Source organism: Gigantopelta aegis, chromosome 6 (genome assembly GCF_016097555.1).
Source record: "Gigantopelta aegis isolate Gae_Host chromosome 6, Gae_host_genome, whole genome shotgun sequence".
Taxonomy (NCBI): domain Eukaryota; kingdom Metazoa; phylum Mollusca; class Gastropoda; order Neomphalida; family Peltospiridae; genus Gigantopelta; species Gigantopelta aegis.
In genome coordinates this window covers 13,676,330-13,693,618 of record NC_054704.1, presented here as the reverse complement: position 1 = coordinate 13,693,618, position 17,289 = coordinate 13,676,330, and the positions used below count along the sequence as shown (strand labels likewise).

The 17,289-nt window shown below is 34.5% G+C and overlaps 1 protein-coding gene across 1 annotated transcript in view; it reads left to right on the top strand.

Annotated features, from left to right (window-relative positions):
- Positions 1-16,158, top strand: part of LOC121376088 (protein phosphatase 1 regulatory subunit 7-like) — a 17,049-nt gene extending 891 nt beyond the window's left edge. The window contains exons 2-12 of the mRNA XM_041503868.1: positions 6,117-6,323; positions 7,286-7,441; positions 7,965-8,154; positions 8,959-9,027; positions 9,904-10,035; positions 10,557-10,661; positions 12,217-12,347; positions 12,774-12,839; positions 13,450-13,540; positions 13,757-13,822; positions 14,039-16,158. Coding sequence (XP_041359802.1) covers positions 6,160-6,323; positions 7,286-7,441; positions 7,965-8,154; positions 8,959-9,027; positions 9,904-10,035; positions 10,557-10,661; positions 12,217-12,347; positions 12,774-12,839; positions 13,450-13,540; positions 13,757-13,822; positions 14,039-14,098 — 1,230 coding nt within the window. The 5' untranslated portion in view covers positions 6,117-6,159 and the 3' untranslated portion in view covers positions 14,099-16,158. The remainder of the gene's footprint in view (positions 1-6,116; positions 6,324-7,285; positions 7,442-7,964; positions 8,155-8,958; positions 9,028-9,903; positions 10,036-10,556; positions 10,662-12,216; positions 12,348-12,773; positions 12,840-13,449; positions 13,541-13,756; positions 13,823-14,038) is intronic.
- Positions 16,159-17,289: the final 1,131 nt, after the last annotated feature.

Genomic DNA, 17,289 nt, shown 5'->3' with positions numbered 1-17,289 from the left:
CTCCAATGTTTAGGTCACTGACTGTAGAACAAAAACAAATTATTCGAACACCGGAAACTATCTTCAAAGATAAATGGATCAGCAATTTATCAATTTAACAAAAAACACATTCTTTTATTTCTGTGAGAATACTTTAATTTAAAAAACAACACTTGTTCAACAATATTGTTCAACAATAGACAAGATTGTTCATGTGCCGAGTTGTCTCTGGACTCCGGGCCGAGTTGTCTTGCGGTGGGCCGGGTTGTCTCAGAACTCTGGGCCGAGCTGTCTCGACGTGGGCTGAGTTGTCTGGGCTGAGTTGTCCTCCGGGCCGAGTTGTCTGGCATTCGTTAACAACGGCATGAGTTCCTTATTTCCCCCCATAATGATTTTAAAGAAATATTTGTTAGAATTAGTTTAAGGTTAGGATTAGGGTTAGCGATAGTTATATAAAATATCTTTTAAAACAATTTATTCTATAAAACCAACATAATGTTTGAGTTCAAATCCAGGCCTAGCACTACATCGTTTGTAGTAGTGGGGAAAATACGGAACTCTTTCCTCGCAAAAAAACCCACAACAAATATACAGATTCCACACACCAGACTGCAACGATGTCGCCGATATTGTCTTTGCTGAGATTGCATAGGGAAAAATACATGCAGTTTTCTGCTGTCTGCCATGTTGCTTGTTTATGGAATACTCTTCAAGAGGTGTGAAAGCATCCAAAGTATGTGACACAATTAATATGAAATCGATGATCTCTAGTGGTATCATTAAAATAATAATAATAATAAAAAATAATAAAAATATGACGTCATCACGTTTGCTTTTATATCATAACATGTTATGACGTTGTTAGATTAAGTCCTATCCTTTCACCCCTCTTGAAGAATATTCCATAAAAAGTCAAAATGGCAGCCGAGGCAAAATTACATGCTTTTTTCCCTATGCGCTCTCAGCGAAGTTGATATAGGTGACATGGTTATCATCTGGTATGTGGAATCTGTGTCATTGTAATGGTTTTTTCAAGATTTGTGTCTGGACAAACTTTGAAGGAATTCTAACGACAATTAAAGGTAGGAGAGTAATTTTTCGTAGTTGTTAACAATTTGGTTCGGACAATAGGTCACAGTGCGGGATGTAGCCCAGTGGTCCTGAGTGGTAAATTGCTCGCCTGATGCGCTGTCGGTCTAGGATCGATCCCAGTCAGTGGGCCCATTGAGCTATTTCTCGCTAAACCTGTGCACCACGACTTGCATATCAAAGACCGTGGTATGTGCTATCCTGTCTGTGGGATGGTGCATATAAATCAATATATCAATACCAATAAATAAATCAATGTGGTCTACCGTCTAGTGGTGTCATTAAACAAAACACTGTCGGTGAAACCTAATTAATTCAAAAAGATATATTTATTAATAAATTTGTTTATTAATCTTTTTCAATATACTGGTAGCTAACACAATTAAATGTCAAATCAATGCAACAGGACCAAAAATATTTTTTTTAAACATCAACTTGAGAAGCTAAGAGCATATTATCACAGAAATGTACAAAATATTTGTATATAGTATAAAATTAAATGAAACCTAGATCGAACATCTTCAGTACAGATTTTGTCAATCCCATTAAAATTATTCATTAGCATTCAGTTCGTTCTGTCAAAATGTGTAAACGCATGTACACAAAATTGCTAAACAACCAATTTTAACAATTGATTCAGTCTCTGAACTTTGTCTTAGATGATAGTGCCAAAGAAAAATCCTCCCACTTGATAAGTAAGTAATACTTATATCATGGTTTTGATGAGTTAACTGTATTTAAACAGTGGCTCTAGTCGAGTGCCCACTGTCTAAATACATTTAATAAATCAAAACCATGATATAACTGTTTTGTACCATGACTGACAGCTGTCATGAGGCCACACCCTTTGTATGACGTAATCACTTTTGCGGCCATTTACTTAAGTTGATCTTGCATCAGTTGTGCACTTGCGGTGATGTGATTTGGTTTGAAAATTAATTTGATCCGATCTGAAAAAAAATTCCATGCTCATATACCACTAGGGTTTCGAGCATGTGTCCCCACGGGTTCGGCCTCTGGAGGCCAGAGGCCCAACTTGGGGCAGATTAAATTAAATTATTTAGTGGGTGGGGCGAGATTAAGGGAGGCATCAATCCTATTGGGAGCTTCAGTGCGACCAGAACTTGGGGGGGGGGGGGTCCGAGGGGGGGGGGGGCAGGCCCCCGGACAAACTTAACTCCCCCTACGGCCAAAACCGCCTACGCCCTACGGCACCTATCCTATTTCCGGTGGAATACCCCTCGCCCACCCAAAGCTCCCCCAGCCAATCCAACCGTCGCACCCTCCAATTCCGATGCCCCTCAATGTTGATAGTCCAGCGGAGGGGTTGCTAGGAGAGCAGCCCAAAAGTAGATTTCCGCTGCTGTATTGAAGAAAGGTGAGGTTTAAAAGTTAGCGTCTGGTGAGTCTGGCAGAATGAAACGTATTCAAGTGATCCGGAAGTCCAGAGGCGCCTCTCTGTTAATCAAGAGAAACAGAACGTTATGTCATTCAACAGACGTTGGCACTAATTTAATTTAGAACACTAGAGGATGTAAACGGGGTATAGTACCAGGTTCCACCAACTAGGATAGGAGCAGCACACCTCCCCATTGAATTCCGATTTCTTTTTATTTCAATAAGATTAAAAACTGTATAAAATAAATTAAAACAAATTAAAATGAGCACGCTTGTAAAACTATTAATTTGAAAAAATATAACACCAAAATAAAAATTAAAAACGTTTTATACAGTATATTTGGTCAGCGAGCAGGGGGCTGTTACTGCCAGATAACAAAACACATTCATCCATCAATACCAACACCACATTTATAAAATAGATATATTAAAATATTACATATTACTTCTGTATACAAAATTCATTTATTAAAAACGTAAATTTAAAAAACCCGGTACATTACATTAAAATTAAAATTCCAAGCAAGCCAGGTGCTAGGTTGCAACCGGAGGAAGCGATTAGAGACCGGACAATAGGCGCGAATGTAACATCCTTCCAACGGCAAGGGACAGTTGAGGAGCAGACAATGAATTGAGTGCAGTTACCAAGAGGGGAGACTCCAAATAATGTCCGGGCCAGCCATATTTGCACCAATCTAACAATGCTTAAGCTATGGTTAGGTCCGGACCATGGAATCTCCTATATTATTAAATATTAATGTTAGATTGATACACAAAAGCGACCAACAATCTGTCTATTATAACTTTATTCTCTTTTGGAGGATTCAAAAGATTAAATGCATTAAAGTCCAAATTAATTTTAATAAAATAATTTACCAGTTTCAGTCTAATTTTATCATGTTTAGTACAGTCAATCAAAACATATTTTACATCTTCAATTTTATGACATACAAAACAATTGGGGGGGACTTAATTTTTCTAATTTTAAATCTAAAATCATTTAGAGCAGAAGAAACACCCATTCTAAGTCTTGAAACTGGTCCAGGAGTGGTCGCTTTTGGTTTAATATAAGCATGCCACACTCTGGTCCTGTGGTTCCATTCAGTTTGCCACAGGGCTCCAAAGTGTGGTTCGCCCATGGAGTTTATTTCATTAAAATTATGTTCCACTGGAACATGCACCGACAGTAGGTTCCTACAAGCTCTTTTTTGCATTGACATCGGCTGATTCATTGCCAGCTATTCCAATATGCGCCGGGACCCATTCCATAATGAGTTCAGTCCCCTTGGCAACTATTTTATAATAAATTTTATAAATTTTTTGAATAATTTTGGGTCTGACACTGTGGGCTCCATTGATTGCCTGCAGGGCACTAAGACTCAGAGAAAATGACATATCTATTGGGGCTATTATTATTATGATATCTTTCTATCCACTTCAGGGAATACAGTATGGCCATTAACTCTGAAGTATAAACTGAGATATTATCCAATAGCCTAGTCCTAATAGCTACCGATTTCTTTGTAGATTTTAAATTTTTTATAAGAAAGGCCATTCCTGTTTTTCCAGTGGCTGGGTCCTTTGACTCGTCTGTATAGACCTGAGTCACATCTGGGTAAAATTCCCCAACCACTACTTGAAATATAATTTTCTTGAAATTCAAATTATTAGTTTTAATAATTTCTTCCCTGATGTGGTAATGAACTTTTGGAATGGTGACCTGCCACATCAGATCGACATTAGTCTCTATTCTGCTTAGTGCTAGCCCAACCATCCCAAAGTCATTCGCAAATTTATTAAGATAAGATACAATAGATATGTCCCTATCTCTGTTTATATTAATTTTAACAGGTTTAAGGTTGTTAACTGGAGAGTCAGGCACAAGGTTACAAATTTTATTTATATATTTCAACCCCTGCCTGATTCTCCTCAAGGCCAATGGCATTACCCCCAGCTCTACCAAGACACTATCATATGGTGTGCAGATAGTGCCCCCAACTATTATTTTGAGTGCCCTACCATACACACTATCCAGTTTTCTCAGCTGAGTCTGGGAGGCACATCCAAAGGCCTGAGCGCCATACTGCAATCTGGACACCATAAAGGCCTCAAAGATCATGAGCAGCATTTTTATATCAACGTCCCACGGTGTGCCTGATAATACTCTAAGTAAATTAATATATATAATACAATTACCAGTCACCTCAGCTATGTGTTCTCCAAAACTAAGATTGTGGTCAAAGATTACTCCTAGAAATTTGACCGATTGCATCTGGTTAATGATAACCTCGTTCAGTTTAAGTTTTAGATTGCACAGAGATTTAAATTGTCTTTTTTTTTAATGAAAAATGATACTTTTAGTTTTAGATTTACAAATGGTAACACCCCAAGCTCTAGACCACAAAGCTAAATTATTAACATCCAACTGGAGATCTTTTTGAAGGTCATCATAGTTATTTCCAACTCTCCAGAAGGCAGTATTGTCTGCAAAAAGACCGATCCTTAATTTAGTTTTATTACTTTTGTTAGTAGTGATAAGTGCCTCAGCCAAATCATTATTAAAAATTGCAAATAAAGTGGGCACTATCACTGAGCCTTGTGGGATACCATTTTCCAATGTCAAAATGGGGGAAAAACAACTATTAACATTAACAGCGAATGTTCTATCTTCCAAAAATCTATAAATAAAAGTGAACATCGCTCCTCTGATCCCCATTTGATATGTTTTAATTAACAGGCCATGTCGCCAGACCATGTCGTACGCCTTTTCTATATCCACAAACACTCCACTGAATTTGACAGATTTTTTTCCGATCTTGATGATTACACATTATTGCAGCTGGCTTCCAGTATGGAATATGATTACTTGGATAATCTAACATTTTCTCAAATCTGTGACAGATGACATTATTGAACGTTTAATTTCCGAACAGCAGAACAAAACACAAAAATACAAGATAGGCGATTAAAATTTTCAACGAATGCCAGGAAATTTTAGCCGATATTCCCGACTTGCATAAAATGGATGCGTGACATTACAAATCACTGTGATTGTTCACCTGTTGTGTCCTGAAATTGTAATTTTCTTTTCTACTGCTCAGGATATACTAAAAAAAGTGCACATTTAAGTTAAAATAGTTGAATAGGACTACAGAATAGTTTGTGTCTCTGTAATGTTTTATTTTGATTTTTTTTTTTTACATTGTTTCAAGTTTTGATCTAAAAAAAATACCCATTTATCACAATTTACTTTTGTTTTTGTTTTTGTTATTTATTAGCTTAAGCTTTATTTTTCTCTGTGTGGTCAAAACAGTGCAGGTTATTTTAGCCACGGCCCTCGCAATAGTGACATTCCAAACTGGTATTGCAGTTACACCAAATGTGACATCAAAGAGAAAAACACCAAGTCATGGTACAATAATAATTACTGAACAATGTTATGCTAAAACATTGCTTAAAATATTAATTAATATTGTCACTATTAATTTAAATGTTCACTGAATTGCCTCATGTTAATGCACTTATGTATATTAGCATGTATTCTTACGTATGGTTTTTGTTGTTGTTTTGGAGTCATTTTGATGATTCATAGATTTACATGTTCAATATGTCAACTTGATAAACACACAGATTATTTTGTTTTGTTTCAGGTGCAACTGATATGAATTGAACCCGTGGAGTGGACTTGACAGCATGGAAACATTATTGACACCAGAATTTGTAGAACGCCGGATTTCCACTCTCCCGACCCTCATTGAAGGATGGGGTGTGAAGCATTCAACACATTACTATCAGCTCGATCTCAAGATGTGCAGAGTGAAAACACTGGCCTACAGCTTCGAATGGGGCAAAGAAATGTAAATCTGAATACTATATAAATACATGTGATGGGCTTGAAATAAGTAAAATATGGCCTGCTGTTATTTTTTAAAAGTCGCAGGCCAAAAGATATAATGTCATGCTAAGAAGAAAAAAAAAATGTCCTTCTATAAATAAGACAATACATGTTGAGGGGAGGGTGTGAGATATTGTGTGGAAAATTAAGACCTCTGAGATATATTTTAGTGCATTATGCAATTAAAATATGACCAATTTATGTGATAAATAGTAGATGAGATAATCGTCCATATATCTCTCTCTTCAAAAATGAACTGCAATTTTGTTGTTGTTTTAGTGGACTGCTTTTTGTAGGCCGCTATTTCCAGCCCTGCATGCACATGACAAACACAAAATATACATGTACAGTAAACTTTGTCTAAAATGTTGAACATAAAACCTATTATGTGAACATCTTTTGAAATATTTGACTGCACAACTGCATTGCTGATCTTTTGTACTCGATCTTTTTATGGCCTTCATATCAATAATTAATCAGGATGTGGCAATGAAGTTTGCCATCTTCCTGAGGTTCTCAGCATTTTCCCAGAGTTTAGTGTGTGTCTTTCATCCGGACTTGCTGTCAAATGTCTTCTAAGTGCAAGCAAATTTGTTTTCCGGTTTTGCTTTTCAGCACTACATTTACATTGAACTGACTTAGCAGTGATGACTGGTGCCATTGTTTTTTTAATACCAATAGCAGTTTTGAAATAATTTCATTTTGTTTAGATATTAATTTAACAGTGAATACTAAGATTTTGTAGGGGATGGGTATACTTATATATCCTCAAAGAGGAATGTTGTATATAGATTTAGAACAAATATTTTATGGCTTCCTCTATTTTGTTTACAAACTTCACCATTCTTTTGCCAATGAGAAATGGAAGACCACAACTCAAGCATTGATTTTTTAACCTCTCTTATAATTTTTACATTTATATAGCGTGCCACAACCTCGTCTTGTGTCAGTCCTGGAAATGCCATCAAGAATATTGCGCATGGACCTTGGTCTCAATGAGTTAGTTAGTTTGTCACATGATGGTCTTCTTCCATTCAGAAATCTCAGATCACTTGATGCTTCACTGAACCAGATTAGCAGGTGAGTGAGATTTAATTCTAATAATCAGGAAGACTTTCATTTTTGAAAACCCAAGGAGAGTGACAAATCACTCCTCAAAATGATTGTGGAGTGTACTTTTTTGTTTTAAAATATGTTTCTAATGAGCATTCTAACGAGGGCCCCATCTCTCCCCTATCTGGACTTTCTATTCAGTTCTTCAGGAAAGTGTAATGCTCATAAATGTAAAATCATTGCTTGAATTAAATTAATTTTAAAATGTCACGTCTTTGAGGTGCTCTGCAAAAAAGCACATTAACAGAGGAACATGTAACAAGGGGAAAAAGAAAAGAAAGAAAGAGAAAGAAAATGGAACCTTATTAAAAATGTCGTTGATGGTTCATGATTTAACCCTTTCATGTTACTTGCTATTTTCTTGTGTCTTTTTTTATTTTATTTAATTGAGATGAAGACCTTAGAGGAATTACTTTACCTGAGCCTTTTCCTCTCCAGGACATCGTCTTTTACGTTTATTTGTTTTTACTTGTATATTATAACATTTCAGTTTCCAGGGTATTGAAGTTTTAAGACATCTGTATTCGTTGAATCTGTCTCACAACTTCATCAAGCGTGTCGATGGATTAGCTAACAGCATAGCACTGGTGGAACTCAACCTCAGCATGAACGAGATAGAGGATATTTCTGCCATGCCTAGCTTGATTAATCTTCGTGTTCTGAACATCAGCAATAACAAAGTTAGTTGGTTACAGCTAGCCTTAAAAACATTTTTGTTTCTTTAATATGGGCCCTTGCTGATAAACATTTAAGTCTAGGAAGTGAGATCTAGTGCAGTCAGTATTGGGTCATAAGACTGAACCACTATAAAAAACACTGCTCCATAAATGGTATATCAAAAACTATGTGGTATGTGCTATCCTGTTTATGGGAAAGAGCAGGAAACACCAAAAGATCCATTGCTGATCCATGGAATGAAAACGTAGCAGGTTTCCTTTGAAGACTGTGTCAGAATTATCAAATATCTTACATCCAGTACCAATGATTAATTACTCAATGTGCTCTAATGGTGTCATTAAACAAAACAACGTTAACCTTTTCTTTCAAGTCTACACTTTAGAAACATCAAGACTTTAACTACATGCTACTTTATTAGAGCTTTAATTGAACCTAGACTTTTAAGTATATAAGCACATGCAGGGCCAGATTGACACGTAAGGGTAGCTGCATACGTAATTCAAATGTATTTCAAGCTATGATTTTTAAACAAGTACAAACATGAACATTTATTTGCAATTATTATGTATTACTTATAACTTCATTAATTAAGTGATGGGGAAGAGAATTTTCAATAAAGTATAATCGAGTGCTATTGTCAATTTGTGATGTTGAGCGAAAAGAAAAACTACTGTAGTGTCAGTTAAAATTAATAGGTATTACTAATGTATGGTTCTTTTACCAAATATTGTACTTGTATGCCATCAATATTTTGTACCTTAACAAAGATAAATATCTTTATTTCATTTGTGTTGCTTTTGTTGTAGTTGATGAGTCTTGAGGGCATTTCTGCACTGTCTAAACTAGAAGAGCTTTATGTCCAGCGTAATAAGCTGGTAAGTTGGTTTATTTCAGATACATAAACAGGGTAAGATTTTAAAAAGTCTGTGCTGCAGTCAGTTCAGACATTTTGTCGTAAGCAACCACTAACAATTTCACTGGTTCCCACCCTGTCATATTTATTTAACATCACCCAAACCTGTATTGTGATCGTTTTCTAACGTCACGATGTGCTCCAACCAGTTAACACAGGGCAGTTTGCAAGTAAAGGGAGATAATTCTTTTGCAAGGATGACATTGGAATAAGTTGTGGCATGTATTTCAATTTATTTAAATGTTTTATAGGTTTCAGAATACAGGCACACCTGTATTTATTTTTGGAATAGTTTTATATATAACGAGACTGTCATAATTGATTTGAGTAACACTTGTCTGTTTAATCTAATGAGACTATCCTTAATACCTGTGCATTATTTCATCTGGGGGCGGGAGGTAAAGCGTTCTAAGATCGATCCCCGTTGGTGGACCCATTAGGCTATTTCTCATTCCAACCAGTGCTCCACAACGTAACAAAGGCCGTGGTATGTATTATCTTGTCTGTTGGATGGTGCATATAAAAAAATCCCTTGCTGCTAATCGAAAAGAGTAACCCATTAAGTGGCGACAGCGGGTTTCCTCTCTCAATATTTGTGTAGTCCTTAACCATATGACTGATGCCATATAATCGTAAATAAAATGTGTTTCCTATTTCATCTGTACCCCCATTTTACAGTCAGTTGGTCAGTTGCTATTTCATTAAAGCAGATAGGGAAACTGGCCAACAGAAAAATAAGTTCTGTCAGATTTTATAAGTTGATAGAGGTTCAAGCAAACAAGTTTTGTTACAGTTACACAAATACTAATTTTAAAATATGTTGGGTTTTTTTTTCCAGTATGACATTGTTCCAGTTACCAGTTTGTTTCACATTCGTGTACTGAATGCAGCAGATAACAACATTATGAATTTTGACGATGTGCTGAGAGTTCTCCAGAAAGTCAAGTGGCTGCAGGTTCTCTGTCTGCATGTGAGTTACTGACATCTGAATTAAACATTATTTATTAACAATGAAAGAAAAAGATGAGAAATCGAAAAGCCTTATGCTGGAAGAAAACATTGTGTAATATTATGGATTTGTTTTCATTTCCCTATTATTTATTCCAAAGAAGGTGTTAATGCACTACTCGGGGAAAGTGTTCAGAACTGGGGGGGTATTTCCACCAATTGTTTGTGATGGGTTTTTCTCCAACAATCTGTAAAAAGCAGGTATCTAGTTCTTTTCAATCATGTGTTCTAATACTTCCAATTATTTTCTGGCAATAAATCAGTTAGTGTCAATGGATTTCTTTTCTATTTTTTGTGTTATATAATTGGTTATATTACAGTAACCCAGATAATTAAATTTTAATTTACTGGTAGTATATGATTTGTATATTATCACATCTTGTTATTTTATGGAATATGCTACAAGTTATGCTATTATATTACATGCACATGTAATAGATTCATTAAAGATGTAATAATTAAAATACTATCTCTCTAATTAAGGGAAACCCAATTGACAGAGAGCGACATTATGAAGCTGATATACTGCGAGCCTCAAATGTTATGACTCTTGACAACGTGTCAGTACGTCCACTGCCAAAGAAAAGTGTAAGTTTTTTAACATTTTTGAGAAAACATATTACAGTGTTCGAAATAAGCACTTGTCTGTTTGTCCTGACAAGTGATAATCTGCTGGGACAAACACAATGTACCTCAATGGTTGTCCAGTGGACAAGTAAAAATGTATAATGCTGTTTTATTTTGAGCAACCAAAAACATTGTTTTCGCACTTGAATAAAACTTACAGCCTATTTGGAAAAGTGAAAATATTGGTGGACAAGTACATTTCTAGATGTACTTGTCCGGTTGACTAGTGAAAAATTATTATAGATATTATAGTACTTTTTTAAAAGTGTATTTGTTTTTTTTAAAGCGGCAGTATCCGGAATAATTTTATTATTTAAGCATATAGAACAGAAAATCCAATTACGTTTGGTGCATATATGACGCCGCACTCCGCATTGGTTTCACTACGCTGGCTTATCCAGGTCAAAACAAAGCCAGTATTTCGAAAGTGGGACACTTTTGACGGGCTCCTACCGATCTCGGTTTTCATTGGCTTATCACAAGTGTGGAATTCCCCAACAAGAGATCACATGAAATTTCGCAATGTTTGAACAAATTTAATTGTCTTGATTGAGGGGTCATCTCCAAAACATATTTATATCCATAGAGGTATGGTACAACGCCTTTCCAGGGGTCAGTGGGTGGGGAATTTGCCTTGAAATTTTGACAGTGGCCAGCTGTTGGCATACGCTTTACATGTAAGGGGGTGTTACTAATTACATAACGCTCTAGGGGTAGAGGAAGAGGGTACTGTATTAGATTTACGTAACATTTTTCAAGACTATATGTTATTTTTATTCATTACTTAGACCTAAAAAGGTGTTTTTTGGAAATGCGCGGCCGTCTAAGATCGATCCCCATCGGCAGATATATAAAAGACCATGGTATATGATATCCTGTCTGTGGGAAGGTACATATAAACGATCCCTTGCTAAAAAAGGCTCGTGTGCAGGGATCTCCGTTCATAGTGAACACACAAGTTTTTTAAAAGTGCATTTGATCTTGTATTTCATATTTGTACATGTTATAATATGGTAACTAGAGAATGTAACTTTAAATAATACCATTAATTGTGCTATATCGCTACACATTTCTCATGTACAAGTTATATAAATTGGTATCAATTGAGAATTGCGATATTACATTACAATTTTAATATTCGTAAGTAAATTATGTAAATATTATATGTGGGATCGATTATTTTGTATGGCATTGGTGACTGATAATCAGAGATGAAAGGGGTCTCGAAAAAAATTAAATCGGCAAAGTTTACTATTGGTAGTTAGGTACTGAAATTGTCCCTAGGGTTAGAGTTACACAGTGACCTAAAATGATGACCCCTATGCAGAATGTCTGCGAAGTATCAAATGAAACAACACTGTAAGTTTTGGATGGAAAATATGGACAAATTTGGGCAAACAGCAAAAAAACAAATAACACTGGAAATACTGTACAGACTAAAATTCTGCAATTCTGGATTTATCCAGAAAACTTTCATCTGTGGATAATGAACTTTAAAGTTTTCCAACACCTGCAGATTGACAACAGGAGGCACACAGACAATATTCTCACACTGAAAGATGCCGCCAAGCAAGCTTTTGAAGAAAGGATGAAGGTTTCAAGAAATGAAATGGAAGAAAATGTCAACTTTTTGCAGAGAAGAATTTTGTGAGTTATGTATAGCTGCGTACTTGTAAAACCTAGCTGTGTCAATTATAACACAACTTTTTATATATTTGATGTAAATGTTTATGTAGCATAATTGGCATTAAATGAATATTTTATCTAAGGGATGGGGTTCGGGGGGGTGGGGGGGTGGGAGGGGTGGTGATGGACATATTTAAATGTTATTATTTTAGATTTATTTCATTTAATAGTTTTATGAGATTTTTAGTGACTGTTGCCTATAAAACATATTTTATTACCTTCAGTACTGGTGAGCTGTGTTTAGCTAATTAAAAATGAATGAACATTGAAGATAATGAGTTTATAGAAATGTAAACGTACCATTTTGTTGATATTGTCACAAAAATATTTACGAATGTTAAAATTCAAGTTGTCTATTTTTTTATCTTATCTACATATTTAATCCAGGTCACTGCAAGATGAACATAAAGATTTTGAGCAGAAGATGAGAAATGACTTGGAAGTGTGTTCAAGGTATTTCTTTTCACCAACCTGACTTCTTAAATTGCAACATCCCCCCCCACCCCCCACCCATGGATTGATCCAAACATCCAACCAATTATATACTCCTAACAGATGGAAATATTTCATTAGCTCTTGGAAAGTTTGGACCAATCTGTGGGGTAGGTGAATAGGAATAACAAATTGAGAGGTCATGAAAATTAAAAATTATCAACATTTTCTACATTATTAAAAAAAAGAAGAGAAAAACAACAACCTTAAAACAAAAGACCCCCCCCCCCCCCCCCCCAGTAGTTTGTTTTTGTGTAGACCAAGAATAATTGTATGTTTCTTTATTATAACATACATGGACATTTTAGTACTGAAAACTAGGTTTTAAAAATGTCAGTTGATAGTCTACTGTCTGAATATATATATATACAACAGGTTATACCTAGATATTTTTATCAAGCATGTTTTTGGATAAAAGCCAGTTGCTTGAAGTACCTATTAAAACAACTGTTTAAAATAGATTTTAAAAACAAAGATATTTAAAAAGGTTTTTTTTGTGTAATAAACATATTTTATTGTATAGTCTGTTAAACATAGTTTATATAGTTTAAATATCATTGATGTTTTACAGGTATCTTGATTCGCTGACATCAGGAGAGATTGGCTATGTGGAGAAAAATGCACTACGATTTCCTCCTGGAACTCCAATACCTTGGGATATGGTAACTATTTGTCTCTACTTACGATCAGAGTATTTTGACTTCTAATTCAAAGCACAATAACAGCTGTAGGTGTAATTTGTTAACTGATTTATAGAGCCACCAACTGGGGAAGATGGTTTGATATTAACCATCATATAAAGTATATTTATATGTTAATTAGAATAGGCTTCGGTGATTTCGTGCAAATACAGTATATATATATTTAATTGTTTTCAGCAAAGTCTTGCACCAAGTCGGGCAGAAGGAAAAAAGGATTACAGCAATGTAAAAGACACAGATGAGGTACGGACATTTTAAAATCAGATAATTTAAAAATTAGATTGTATTTAAAGGTGAATATTTATTGTATAAAACCATATACATGTCTGGTACATCTACTGTCGAACACAAGTATTTAGATTTATTGTGAGGTTTTTTAGCTATGCAAGTCTAAATGCTGTTTAAAAATGTAAATGTTTTTTTTATTATACTGATGTGTTTACTCTTGTTCTTTTTCAGCTACTGACATGTGCTTATATGGAACTGGCAAGAGACAAAGACAACCTTGGACATATTTAGGACATTCTCCGAAAATATTTACTTACTAGCCTTATCACTAAATCACCAAAAGTCAATTAAAATTAGTTTTATGGTTTACTCACAGGTCACCAAAATGGATGACTTACGGCAATATGTGAGGAAAAACTAATAACAAGACTGACAGATGTGATCTTTCACAAAATGTTTTTTGTTTCCAGATCATTTTATTATAATCTTCCATTCTGTGATAACAATATGTTGTTAGTGATAATGTTTAGTGATTATTGGTGATAATATTCAGTGATTATTGGTGATAATGTTTAGTGATTATTGGTGATAATGTTTAGTGATTATTGGTGGTAATGTTTAGTGATTATTGGTGATAATATTCAGTGATTATTGGTGGTAATGTTTAGTGATTATTGGTGGTAATGTTTAGTGATTATTGGTGATAATGTTTCAGTGATTATTGGTGATAATGTTTAGTGATTATTGGTAATAATATTCAGTGATTATTGGTGATAATGTTGAGTGATTATTGGTGATAATGTTTAGTGATTATTGGTGATAATATTCAGTGATTATTGGTGATAATGTTTAGTGATTATTGGTGATAATATTCAGTGATTATTGGTGATAATATTCAGTGATTATTGGTGATAATATTCAGTGATTATTGGTGATAATGTTTAGTGATTATTGGTGATAATATTCAGTGATTATTGGTGATAATATTCAGTGATTATTGGTGATAATATTCAGTGATTATTGGTGATAATGTTCAGTGATTATTAGTGGTAATGTTTAGTGATTATTGGTGATAATGTTTAGTGATTACAAATGTTGCATCTGATTTATATGTTCAAACAGATGTATGAATGATACGAAGAATTATATTATTTAATAATTTAGGACAGGTATATTTTTAGAGCATTTGCACCAGTTGTAAGGAACACTAGAGTGCTGCAAAAGCCTTAATGTAGTCTCAACACATGTTTTATCTATTTACCAAATATACTTGACAGGCCTGCAAGTGCCTTTTTAAGTCGCACCTGATTTGTATGTTCAGAACTGAAACTATTTATTAGCATGGCCATTTTGGTTTGAGAAACGGTGCACATATTAACCAGCTTTATTATTTTAGTTTACGAAGGTTAGTTTTTTTTTTATCAGGGCTCACACTGGAACAAATTTTGTTCAGCCAATATATAGAGTATTTCCTTGAAAGTAATTAAAATGTGGTCAATTTATTAGTCCGGTACGAATTTGTCATTTGTCAAGCTTTGACAGTGACAAACTTAATATTGATGGTAATTTTTTAGTTGAAGCAGTTTGATGCAGTTTGTTTTAAAACACTTGCAGCATGCATGTGCTTATAAACTCTTGCTAGAACGTCTTCGTGTTTGCCTGGAAAGTTTCACATGTTTGTTAATAGATTCGAGCAAAGCCACTAAGCCAATGTTTTCCAGATGCCTCAAACAACCAACACATCTTTTAACCCAAAAATTTACTCTTCTAAACTGAACAGTGGACAAATAATCTAGTGCCATTGTGTTTTTTTTTTTAATGTAAGTTGTACGGTCCTGCAGGAAGTGGACATTATTTACATCGGTTGATTAGATCGGTCGTGCGATATGCGCATGCTCCGAATTAGTTGTCTGTCTATATTTAACAATTGTCCTTAGGTTTAGCTTTTGTTGCTGTTCTGACGAAGGTCAATTGAGCAATAAAAATTAAATAGAAATATATAATATTTGTTTTGAAATAACTAAAGTACACATTATTCAATACATTTATTAGGAGCTTTATACATGTAATTATAATTTATTTCAGTTTTGAATGTGAGTGAAATTCGTTGTCATCTCATAGGCCACATGCCATAGCTGTGACCAGACCTGTCAACCTTTAGTCAAGAGAAAGCAGGAGGTGTGTGTTGAAAAAGCAAGAGATTTTGTAAAAAAGCAGGAGATCTTTTAAATTAACACAATTTAACCCACAATCCCAAGATTTAAAAAAATATATATATATTACAATAAGTTATATGAACACTACATAATGTCATATATACTTGTTAACCTTAGATCTTGGCATTTAAAAAAAAAAAAAAAAAAATATTTAAAAATATATATTATTATTTAATACATATATATTTTTTAATAACTCTTTTATCCAAAAATGTTAAGAACACAAACAAGAAATTAAAAAAATTATTAGTACATTTACGGTATTACACTTACAGCCTTACAGGTTACGTTACATCATCATTTGTGGTTAGTGTAGCCGAGTACGTAAGACAAATTTATACAAATCTTATAAATTAATATTCAGTTTTTACTATTATGAGGAACAGTGGCGTGGTACTTATTTAAAATCATTATAATGATGCAATAAATATTGTATTTCCATTAATCATAAGTAAAACCTCATTACAGACATCGTGTGAAATTTACCGGAAATATACCCATTTCCATGAGTAACTTTATCAGTTTATGTCAAACACAACATTTATTAATTGTACAAAAATAATCTCTTGAAGTGTACCCTTGTTACCAACATTTTACTGCGCAAACATACAAAATTAACTGACACAAGTATGTTTATATATAGCTAATTGGTCTTTTCGTTGTCTTGCTGTGATGTGATTTTAACATGCATCGTGTGTATCGCTGTCAACTCTGGGCCAGAGTCTGGCACTTCAGATTCGTCATAGTTGCATTATGTAATCTAGTGGGAAGACATTTTACAATTCAGAGGCGTTATTAGAACAAAATTGGATAGTTATATATATATATATATATATATATGGCAACACTGAATGGCAGTACACAGCCTGTTGAATTAGCGGCAACACGCTTCGTAGCCATTATGATAACAACAAACATTATAATAATAACACGTCATTTTATAAACTCCATGTGCTTTTTTAACAATATAAATATCCCACAAGTCTTACTTCGGCAAAGGTTAAACAGTCGGAACAATTCGGCCTGTTACATTCTTGGAAACTGAAAATAGTTGACATTTTCCGAATGAGAACGAGTTACTTCCCTTATGTTATTTTGGCAAATGGGATCGATTTTTTTTTATACTTACAAAAATGTCATTTAACAAGAGAAATTGTCTCCCGCGCAGGCGGTGGGAGATTTGATCATATACCGGGAGACTCCCACGGAATCCGGGAGGGTTGACAGGTCTGGCTGTGACTGGGAATTCATGAATTTTATTTTTCA